General features: G+C 42.5%; 1 protein-coding gene across 1 annotated transcript in view; it reads right to left on the reverse strand.

Moving 5' to 3' along the window:
- LOC118698725 (fibronectin type-III domain-containing protein 3a-like) overlaps positions 1-12,245 on the reverse strand; it is a 39,457-nt gene that overhangs the window by 12,648 nt on the left and 14,564 nt on the right. The window contains 9 exon segments of the mRNA XM_036402214.1: positions 480-539; positions 800-954; positions 2,055-2,110; positions 2,988-3,260; positions 4,214-4,361; positions 4,363-4,452; positions 5,942-6,018; positions 6,895-6,970; positions 10,055-10,191. Of these exon segments, the coding sequence (XP_036258107.1) occupies positions 480-539; positions 800-954; positions 2,055-2,110; positions 2,988-3,260; positions 4,214-4,361; positions 4,363-4,452; positions 5,942-6,018; positions 6,895-6,970; positions 10,055-10,150 (1,031 nt within the window). The 5' untranslated portion in view covers positions 10,151-10,191.

A 12,245-nucleotide genomic window follows, 5' to 3' on the forward strand; every position in this document is an offset into this window, starting at 1 on the left:
TGGCCAGCCCAACACCACCAGTCAGGATCATTTACTCCTGATCATCCCATCCCACTTCCCATTGAGCCCATTCCCACTCCCCTGCTTGCACTGCTGCAGGTCAGACAAGCATCTCTGAAATCAAACTGACAAATCAGATTTTCAGATCCAATTTCAAGGCTAAATTATTTCATTTCCCACTGACTTCAGCCCACGACAATCTACAGACTGTTGTTCTAAAAAAAGTACCAGCAGAGAATAATTTAAAGTTTGTAACTAAGAAATCTGAGGAGACAGAGAAGGCGGTAGGGAAGGAAATTCGGTGGTATTTTAATTAAGTTAAAAGAGAAACTGGAATTTAGATAGCAAACCCAGTGTCCACAGCATGGTGTTTTTTCAGAGTATTCCTGAACTGTTTGTATCACCCATTTTCCATGAAGCCACAATAACCCTGCAATGCCCATATCCCCCCAAGCTTTATTTCCTTCCCAGCAGCATACCTGGCATGATAATCAGTGGCTGGTCTGAGATCAGGAAGTGTAATTGTTAATTCTTCCCCACTGTAAAAAGGCAAAAACAAACAGAAAGCAGAGTTACAGCTCTTCCTTAAACCTCAGGGCTCAAAGCTCATTGAAAAGCAAAACCACGTAGTGCACATTTAAGTTTCCCACTGTCCATGTACAACTCTTTAGTGACATTACTTAAAATTTATTTCATGTGAAGTAGGAAGGTCTGCAAGTCAACAAACAGCTCCTGATAGAGAGATTGCTGATTGGTTAATGGTTTAAACATTGTGCTTAAAGGAAGAAACTAAACTTACACATAGACAGATTTAAATTTTCCATTTTTACCACTGTTGGATATTGCTACTTCAAATGTAAATGCTGCTGGACTATGACTATGGCTCTCTCCATTCTGTGAACTAACTGGGAGATTCCAGGACAGAACGGCTGATCTTGCTTGTATATCAGAAACCTATTAAAAGCATAAATAATGCAAGTAAGTTTGCTTTCTGCAAGAAAAGGTTAATTAGTCAATAACATGGCGTCGCTAATTGGCCTAGGAAGCTCCTCACTGGAGGAATTCTTTCCCTTTGGAGTGGGAATATAGAGGCATTCTTTGGATTGCAATGATTTCCTCTTTTCATTTCTAAAGGCTTTCCCTTCCAACACCAAACCAACACCACAGTGGGGCAGGAAGAGAAAATTCCTGCATCAAGGTTTCCATCACTCACTTGGAGCAAATGTTCAGCTGGGGAGTCTTGGGCAGGATCCCAGATCAGATTTAGGCACAGACACCTTATTGTCATTTTCTGACAGATCCCTCACAAAACATTTAACCACTGATCCTAAGGACAGCACAGGCTCTGTTTGTAAAACTCAACATTTCTTGTCTGATTTTTTTTAGCTGCTTCATTCCCACACTCCAAATTCTCTGTGCCCAAGGCAACACAGCCTTGGGGTAGCTCAAAGTACAGATGTCAGAAGCAACAGGGAAAAAGTACTAAAGGACCAAAAAACCCCTCAAAAGCTGGTGCAAAGGAACACAACCCCTGTTTGCTGTGTGGATAATGCAGAGAAGAGCTCATTACACTTGCTCAATATCAAACACAGACATTTTAATTACCCTCACCAGACTCCACCTTCCTAAGTAAGTCTCTAAATACTCAAATATTTGCTCCAGTATCTCAATATAACATCAAAAGAGGATCTATTTGTGTAAACTTTATCCTTAACACTCCTAAATCCTCTCTGCTGAGCAAAGGATGGTTCCAAGAGTGGACAAACTTCCAAGAGTTTAGCAGGCCCCTGGTTTGCAAGGTAAAGCCCTCACATACGCTGGAAAACTGCAACAGTGGAATATTCGGGGATTACAGGCTGGCAAACTGAGAAACAGTGAATTTCCAGCATGGCTGCCCTTTCCCAGCTATGAACTCTGACAGCTAAACTGTATTTACCTTCTCTATTAAAAAAATTAAACCATTAAGAACAAAGGAAAAGGGATTGATAAAACACAAGTTATTTTCTAGGAAGCACAGGCCCAGAAAATAATGGGATTTTAAGGCTAATACTTACAACTGGCTTGCCAATGCTCAAGTGAGTATCACATTTCCTGGATTCTGTGTCAGATTCTGCAATTTAAACACAAACCAGATTATCCCAAAGCCCGAGAGCAACCCAGGCTGTTACCAAAAGGCCACCACCAGATGGAGTTGGCCTCATTAGGACTTGAACAATGGTTCTTATTGTGCAAAGTTCATTTCCCCTGTTTGTTTTGGCTGCGTGAGGGGCAGAAACACCAACTATCCAAAACCAACAGTGGTACAAAAACCCTTTTAGTACATCCTGCACAAAGGGGGTCTTTTCCTAATGGAGCAGAAATAGGTTTTCTTTGACAACACAAAAACATTCCTCCAAAAATGAGAGGTGTTAAAAAAAATGATAATAAGATCTTATCTCTGCCTGATTTGTTTTCCTGGAATTTCTATGGCAAAACATTCCTAGTTTGGAAGAAGCTTGACACTGTCTCAAAGACACTGCAAAAGGTTTTTAGTAGCCACAAGGTATTAAAAAGCTGAAATAAGAACTAATTAAACAGCAGCTTCTACAACTGCTCAAATTTTCATATTTCTTGAAGGTTAAATGGGTCCTGGTTCATCACAAAGAACTACAAACAGTAACACCAGAAGTTTTGGAAGTACCTATGGGACACCCTCACTGGGAATATTGATCAGTCCTGGCTCAGAAATGGCAGGGAAGTAAAAAGGTTTAAGATTAAATCTTTTTGAAGACCTTATTTGCTAAATACTGAATGAAAAAAATTGATATTCTAATGATTCCTAGAGAAAAAAAAAAAATCCAATGGATTCCATAATGGATTTCATAATAGATTTCAGGCTTCCTCCAATCCTGAAGAGCCAAACAAATTTATAAATTCAGCTTTTTCAGAACCTGTTTTGCAATGAGTTTATAGAAATAACTGAGATTTCCCCTGTCCATGCCACCTACCTCCCATCTCTGCCTCTGGACTGCCCTTTGTTTTTCCTATCTGCTTCTGCTTTAGTGCTCCAACTGCCCCTTGCTGGCTCTTTCCATTCCCATTGGGAATTGTGGCATTGGAAGAATTAAGGACTTTATGTGGTGAGGAGGGAGGGCTGTTCAGTTTATTGTTGGTGTGACCACTGGCTTGTCTGTCCTTTAGCCTCTTCTTGAGGTGCTCCTGCATTTTGAGACTCCTCTCGTCCCTCTGGATGAAGTTTGTCCTCCCATGGGAACGAGGTTCTGCAAAGAAGGGAGAAATGACTTCATTATTCTGAATTATTCATTTGACATCTGAGTCTACAAGCTGGAAAAATCACTAAAATCCAGCCCCTGGAACTTCCCTGTGCTTTATCAGTCTGGAAGTACAGGGATTTTGGAATTTGGGGTCTTTTTAAACTGAATTTTTTGGGCCTTACTCCTGTCAGTTGGTCCAGATCCTGCTTTACAGCTGCCTCTCTTCCCTGCTACAGACACATTTACAAAGAATTAAGCAAATTTAGGACCTAACTGAATTTTTCCAACACATCCTGAATGTTTTAGCCTAGAGCGAGGCAAAAGACATAATTACCAAATTAAGTTTGAGAGACAACAAATGGTCTTACTAAGTCTAATTTCTGTTTTAAGTCTTGATAATAAAATAAGGATTTGAGCTTGGATTAATTCAACATAACCCTAGTCCTTCACTGTTAAGTGAAGACTGATTTAGTGCTTCGTTCAGTTTTTAGAGTGGGTCTGCACTTCACCCTCCATTATGGATAACAACATTTTTTGGGTTGTTTTTGTTCACTTTTCAGTCACATCTGCACTAAAAAAAATACATTCATGTATCAAATTAAGTTTCATTTTCAATAAACTTCACGCCAAGGCTGTGACAAAACTCAGTGGGAAAAGAGTTTTAGGAGTCACTGCTGTGGGATTTGCAGTGGCAAAAGCAGGGATGTGTGGAAAATACAACATGGGAAAATACAACATTTCTCAGGTACAAATTTGCACAATCCCTTGAAAACAGAGGATCCAAACAGAAAAATCAGAGGATACACAACCACACTCTGCACACTCAGGGACTCACTCTTCGGGACTCAGGTGAGTCCCTGACCCACGGGGGTGCTCTAAGTTAATAGCACAACCCCTGGGGATGTGTGGGGAGGCAGGGCCAGCTGTCCCCAGGGCTTGGGGACACTCTGGGCTCTCACCTTGCTCCTGGAACACGTGCGGTGGCGGGGGCTGGTGCATGAACTGAGGTGGGAGCTCTCCAGTGCCGGGCACCGCGGGGAACACGGGGTGAGGGGGGGGTGGCAGCAGGGCATGGGGGTGGTGCATGTAATGGGGCACGTGGGGGGGGAGGGGGAGGAGGGGGGGGATGCATGGAAGGATGGAATTCCCCCGAGTGGGGCACCACCACCACTCGCCGGACTCCATTTTCTTCCACCACCTGCAGGGAAATGGGAGAAATCAACTGTGAGGTCAGAGAGAATCCCATCATCAAATATTGTACATGCAACAAGGGATTGATTTCCCTCTTCTGGTTCATATCCAGGACCTGACAGGCAGGGTTTGCACACCAGACTGGATTCCAGTGGAAACCAGGCAGGTACTGCTGGGGTGAAGTGGAGTTTGAGGCAGTCAGTCTGAACAATCACAGAATCCCAGGGTGGTTCAGGTAGGAAAAGACCTTAAACTTCATCTCATCCCACCCCAGGGACCCTTCCACAGAACAGGCTGCTCCAAGCCCCATCCAGCCTGTCCTGGAACACTTCCAGGGCTGGGAGTCCACAACCTGTTCACTCCTGAATTATTTCCCTCCACTTTGGCAGAATCCAAGAGAACCAGCCCTGGGCTCCTCCAGACACTGGGAACACAAAGTTATCACCTCATCTGACAAGAGCAGTCCAGGTAACTCAAGCTCTGATTTAAAGCTGCTTTCCAACTTGTCAATCCTTGTCACAACAACCAAGGGAAAACAACCCAACCCTGCTGGTTTCAGGTGACAGCAAACACAGAAGAAATAAATGTGGTTTTCAGGCTGAGCAGCTCAGTCCTGCCAGGGCTTTGCCCACTGTTTGCACTGAGGGAACCATTTCACAGGGATCAGAAATTGTCTGGGAGATGCTTTGCTCAAGGTCTGCAGAGCTGAAGAACAGCAGAAGCCCAAAATTCAGCTGTGTGCAAAAAGAAACTTCCTGGAGAACCCAAGAACTCACAGGTTTCAAACCTACTCACAACACTCCTGATTTTCAACATTACTAAAACACTAGTTCTGTTTCCACAGTTGGTTTTGATTATTTCCTTTTAAAACACAGTAATTTAGAAATAAATCAAACTGGGAGTATCTCTGGTAACAACATGCAGGTCTGACCTGAACAACACCCAGGAGTGGAAAATCCAAGGGAGTGGAAAAGCAAAGCTGGGAGAGCCCAGAGCCCTGCTCATTTCCCAAACACATCACTGGAATCAGTGTTTGCATCACCACCACACTCTGCTCCAGCAGTGCTGCTTTGCTGGAATTTCAGGAGATCAGGGCTGGTCAAGAAAGGAGCACTGAAAATTTGGATAAATTTTGTATTAAATAGAAAACCTGCAGCCAGTTGGGACTGTTCATATGACCCAGCTTCACCCTGCAAACAGGACTGATGGAAAATAAACATGTGGATCCTGTTCATGGAGCTCAGACAGTCAATTCAGAGCTGTCCTTGTTGCTAAAAGTGTTTTTAACTGCTGGGAGCAGGATTAAAAAATTCCTGGAAACTGGATCAGACATTACTCAGTAACAGAAGGGACAGAGCCCACAATAAAGTGAAACAGTTGGTAAGTTCAACGGAAAAAATAGCTTTTTTTCACAGCTAAAATCACCAATAAATAATAAAAATATTATTAAAATTTCCCCCAAAACCACCCAGCAAGAGCAGGAGAAATGAACCTACCTGAGACACGTAACCGGGAGGCACAAAAATCGGCGGCATGGAACCGTTTGGTGACATCATAGGGACATGTGCTGGACCTGCCAGGGACAAGGGGCCACTTCTTAACAACCAAGGCTTTTCCCATCTGGAGACACCTTTTGCCAAAGATGGGAACCCCCCCCTGGAGCCTGAAACATCAGGGACTGCATCCCATTCTCTGTTTGATTATTGGCTTTATCCCACGCACCACGCTTTGGCCAGCAGTGTCTTTTTAATTGCACAAAAATCTGTATAAATTATTTTAATCTGTAAAAATAATTTCAGCTCTTAATTTGTGACAGTTAAAAGTCTGTAGTACTGAAGGCAAATGCAGGTATTGGGGTAAAGCTGATGTAGGAATTAAAAAATTAATTTTAAATACTTTATTTTTTTTATATGAAGCTCAAGGGAAGTATTTCTGTAGGGGATTTGATGAAAGCAGAATGGACACATTTTATATAATATCATGTAAAATGGTGACAAATTCTCCAAAAATGGAAATACTGCTAAATTCAACTTGACTTACAGGAGGCATTTTGCCCTGACTGGGGTTTTCTGTCACTTACCCAGAAGGTAAAAAGGAATTTGCAGGCACAGAGTGGAGCAATGATTCCCCCACCTCACAGCACAGGGAGGTCCCAGTGCCCCTTAAAGTTCTTTAACTTATTGTTAATAAATACCACATAAATCATGTGTTAGGATCCTGGGAAGACACTTAGTCAAGGATCACTGCAAACCCATCTTTTGGGACTGAAAACCTGCAGGATTCAGGGAATCCTGGCAGCTTCCCAGTGCTGCCTCATTTGTGCTTGGACACAAACTGAAAAATCTGATTTATTCCAGTGCAGAAAACACATCTGACATCACAGAAAAAACCCCAGTGGAATAACCTTAGAACCAAAATATTTGGATTCAGCACTTGAGCCTCCCTTTACCTTGAATGCACTGAATGTGTCCATCTTCAGTTGTAATTGTAAATGTTTCACCTGGGTTTACCTGGACAAGAATCACCTGCAGGAAACAAAACACAAAAGAGGGGTTGGGGGCTTTTTAAATGTTATACATTCTCTGGGGGAAAACCCCTCCTCTTTAGAGACAAACAACATCAGAGCTTTGGCAACCTTGGAGTAAAACAAGAAAATGATGGGTAGAATGAAAATATTTCTTCCTACTTTGACATAAAATCCTTGTATTTTTCCTCTGGTTACTCCCAGAAGTGCCTCACTTGATACACATGAAATAAGCTTTTAATTTCCCATTTCACACTGCTTTTTCTGAGGCAATAATGACCTGAGATTCACATTGCATTCCAGGCTTTTCCCACCAGCTCTGCCCTGCAGCTCCTGTGAGCCCAGGTGAGTTTTCCCTGTGGGAGGAACCCAGGCCCCAGTGACATCCTGCAGGTCCCTTTGGTCCCCTTGCACACAGATCCACCTGGAGCTGGGCCAGGATCACTCCTCAGGCACTGCTGGGATCCCAAACCACCCCCTCCTCCTGCCCCAGCCTCAGGGGAATTTTGGCAGCTGCACTTTATTGTAACATCTAAGATATTCCACAGTTAATCCTTTATTAAAAGGGGGATTAGCCAGGTAAGAACTGCAGGTACACAATTCAAATTCCACTCTGGTGACAGCTGGCACTGATGTAAAAACTGAAATAAAATGTATTTGTCAAAGCAGCTGTGAAAATCAGTGTAATTTTCTTTCATTCGATTTTTATGAAGTAGTTTTGCACTATTCATGGAGTGACATTTGTAGCAGGATCTGAAGAAATCACCAGGTCATTTAATCCCTGGTAAAATGAGCTACACATCATATTAATGAATGAATTTTTCTGTGCTGCAGCTCCCTGAACTCCTCAGACACCAGTTTCATTGTTCTCATCACTACAGACTCCAAGGATAAATGATAAATTGTATTTTAACACTGGTTTTGCAGATTCTGCATATTGCTGTATTAATCTTTGATTTTATTTTTTATAACCTCCCTTGTAGGGGAGAATGGATGCTCCTTGTACAGAAGAATTTTACTTTGGCTGGATGATTTGTTTCTGGATATAAGTAAGCCACCAAAATCCCTGAAAAGGCCATTTAGGCACTCAGTAATATTTATTATGGTTCCAGGAGAGTGAGAGATAGCAGAGAAAGCCTTTAAATGTGGCATAATTTGCATTAATAATGAAATTTATGCAGATTTGTCACTTCAGAATGCAAGTAAATGCATGACTTCAATGCTAATACATTTCTTGGGGTAAAGGGAGAGAAGTGGTGTCAATTGTTTAAAGAAAACTGACAATAATGGGCTGGGGATTTGCCAGAGCACAAGAAACAGGAAAAAGATTTGCTGTGGATCCAGGATTGCACAGGCAGGGACTGACCTCAGGAAAAGGCTCATCTCTGAGGGCAAAACTCAGAGGCAAGAAAGGGAATGTTTGAGAGATTCAGAGCCTCTCTGAGGTGGCACAGCCTCAGCCCAGTTCCATGAGCTGCAGCTCAGAGCAGGGGGAAGGATCCCAGCAGTGCTGCAATCCCAGCAGCTGAGCCTGGAATGCCAGGAATGCTCAGGCCCTGCCTCAGAGCAGTGACTCACTGGGATTCATGAAGAAAATGCAGTCCCAGGCACCTTCCAACAAGGAACATGTCCAGGAAGCTGGAGCAGGGCTGAGGGGTGGATCTGAGCCAGGTGAGACAGGGGAGAGCTGAGCCCAGGAGCTGCCAACACCCCTGAGCACCTCTGCAGGGCTGGTGGCACCAGCACAGGCAAAGCTGCTCAGCCACAGCTCTGCTTTTAGCCTTATTCACACATTTTTGGATCCAGAAACCCTTCCAGAAAACTTCCAACTTCTGCTTTAAGTGAAATGGAGCTAATGGATTCACTGGCCAAACACACAGGTTTGGTTTCTGGAAACAAATCTCTCTGCAATAATTAAGTATTAGCACTGTCCTCCACAGCACTGGCAGAGAAATAATTAAAAATCCTCTGCATTAATACAGATTCTAAGTCAAGACTCTCTCTAAAAGATTCTATTTAAACTTCAAATGCATCTCCACAATACAACTCTACTATTTTCCTTTTTTTTTAAATCTCACCTGATTGCAAAGTCTCCTCTAGGTCCTAAAAATGTCAGTGACTGTCACCTCCATGTCCCACACACAGAGCTCCGGGGACAGGAGCCAACTAAATCTACCTGATCTCCCTTCCTCATGAAACCTGAACCACCTGAGCCACCTCCCAGCTGGGCAGGGCTGAAATTTCACCTTCTACTGCCAGAACTTCAGAAATGTCTTGGAGACTTTGCTCATTTCCAGACATACTCGTTGTACTTCCACCCCCAGGGTTTGAGGCAGAAAGGGAAAAGGACTTTTTCTTTAAAAAAGCTCATTTTTCCAAGTATTCAACTGAAACAAGACAGATTTCTCCATCTTATCTGCAGCAATGACAAATTAGAGGAGATCTCATGTAAACTTTCAGCATTTATGGCCTGCCAGACCTCAAAGGATGGGAAGAGCTCCCAGTATTTGTAGTCCAAAGCACTCAGCTCTTTCTGCTGAACACTAAACTCACCTTTACTGACAATTTACACAGACTTGGGCTTCAAAATTGTTCTGCTGCCACTTTTTACTTGTGTTTCTAACCCTACCAGGGACTTCTGAAGGGTTGTGTCCAATAAAGCTCTAAAGTTTCAACTAAATACACTCAGGTTTCACCACTGCACTGTAATTATTAATGAAGACACTTAAAACCAGGAAGCCAAGGTCTTTCCTTTCATTTTCCTGTCATAGATTTCCTCTGCAATCCCTTGCTAATCTTTATTCGTCACTTCACAGGAGTTTCAAAACCTTTATTAACCCCCCAATTTTTCCTTTGATTTTTGGAGTTTGCAGCTCCATTTTAAAGCCTTTTTTTCACACCTGTCCACTGGCTGAGAGCTGAATGATTTTTTTTCCTCTCTCCATTTGCACTTCTGTTTAACTCCTGATGTCAGTGCTCAGAGGCACATCCCTGCCCAGCTCTCAGAGCGGTGGCAGAGCTGCCTGGTTTTTGTGGAGCCACCATCCCAGCTGCTCCCAGTGCTCCCAGTTGAGGGCTGACTTGCCTGCTGGATGCTGTCCCCGTTGACCATGTGAGGTAGAAGTGGCACTTCATTCAGCAGAGGGGTGGCTTCCAGGGGGGGCGGCTGCTCAGCCATCATTTCTTGGGATCACTCATGGACACCTGCCTCACCTCAGCCACCTGCTCCAAGGAAAAACAGGGATGAGGTCAGATCCAGCTCTCCTTTCCTTAAACCATTCTCTGTTTGTCTGACAAACTCAGCTCTACCAATTCCAAGTGCACCCAAACACTCCAATGTTATCACTTTAACTTCTTTCATGTAAGCAATAAATGTCCTTTTCCCAAAATTTTCCCCTTTAATTATCAGGAATATTCAGCCACGAGTGCTGGAATTGCTACCTCAGTGCAGCAATTACACAGTAGAGGAATTTACACTTATACAGCAATTTATTCCTAAATTTGCACTTCAAATTCCTAAACTGCTTCCACTCCAGACCCCAAGCTTTAGGCTACATAATGCACACACCACATTTACATTTTAGTGATGATCAAAAAACCCCTAAACCATGCAATTTCTCCAAAACAAAATCTGCCAGGGTGAAAGCAAAGCTTGAGACAACACAAAATCCTGCTTTATCCCAAAATTTTTGACTGACAACCACGGGGAAATGTGAATGGAAAAGTGCTGCAGAGTTGTGAGCTTCCAGGGAATAATCTGTAATTAGAGTAAGTTAAAATACACATGATACAAACTAATTATAGTAATTAGAGCAAATCAAGCTGCAAGCTCCCAATGGTAGGGAATTTTCAGTGTATAGTTAATCCAGCATCCATAAAAAGCACAAGATAACAGGATACAGGAAATGCTGACACTTCCTGCTCCTTTCCCATTACCTCCCATAAACCAGAAGGCAAAATGTGGTTATGAGGATCCAATTCCTTAAAAATAAAAAGCAAACCACAAACACCTCCCTAAATCTGTGCCTGAACCAAGTCAAGCTGCTTCAAAGTGTCAAATCTTTCTTCAGTTCTCCACAAGCAGCAAGGAAAGTGCAATTTTTGCAGAAGAAAAAAGACAAAAACTGGTTAATTCTGTACCTGTGGGACTGTATTTCTAGCAGATTAGCAACAGTAGGAGACATACAATACAATTAACATAATTTCTTCTGGCTTTAACTGATTTTGTACAGAAAAATCTGTAAGAAAGCTGAGATTACAAAGGTTTTTCCTGTGTTATCAAGACAAGGCAAAGGAGCTGGTGGAATCCACTGATAAAACCCCCATTCCTCCTTTGCAAAAGCATCTCCAAATCAGAGATGCAATCACACAGCCACAAAATGCAGCACAACAAACTCCTCAAGACTTCCCAGAACCCAGCTCCTTTCACAAGAAATTCTTCTCCAGGGCTGCTCCAGTAACAGCTTTAGGAAGCCAAACATCACTGCAAGGTGCAAGGGCTGGACAGGACCTCAAGGATCAAATTTGCATCAGCTTTGGTCTAAATACACTTAATAAATACACTGAATTGCCTGAGCATGGTATTTATTTCCTGAATAAAATAAACTCCTTTTTGTCAGGTTTGGAATTGCCTCTGCCAAGGATGCAAATTTTAACTATTCCACTTAAAAACCCCTGCCCAGAACCGTAAAATTCAGGCAAAGGTTTCTTCCTCTACACCTCTCCCATTTTTTGAGGTTGGATCTAAGCCTTAAGAGCCATAACAGGAATTCACTGTACACAGGCAAAATGAAAATTCTTTATTTTATATATGCATATGAATTTCTTCAATCTCAAAGAAAACAGAAATTAGTAGTTAAAATAAAGGGGAAAACACTTTACCAAAGGGCAACTCCTTCTGCATTCAAATTCAACTCCCCCAAATTAACAGCTGCAGAAAAACATGTTCTGAAACAGGACCCAAAGGCACCTGCAACTTTAAATAAAGGTTCAGAGTTTCTGTGCTCATCCTCTGCACTTTATTTAAAGGTTCAGAGCATCTCTGCTCTTCCCCTGCCTTGGCTGAATTTAATTCTCTCTTTAGGACAAGTTACAGAGCAGAACCCCAACATCCCTGTGGTTTTTAGAACCCTTCATCTCCTGCCTAATGACACAGGGAGGATTTAATTTACATAGACACCTCCAAACACTTTCTGCTTGCTTAGTGCTGTAACTTCATTTCTCTGAGGAAGAATTTAATATTTGGAGTATCAGGAAATAATTGGTTTTAAACTGTT

This window comes from Molothrus ater, chromosome 14 (genome assembly GCF_012460135.2).
Source record: "Molothrus ater isolate BHLD 08-10-18 breed brown headed cowbird chromosome 14, BPBGC_Mater_1.1, whole genome shotgun sequence".
Classification (NCBI taxonomy): domain Eukaryota; kingdom Metazoa; phylum Chordata; class Aves; order Passeriformes; family Icteridae; genus Molothrus; species Molothrus ater.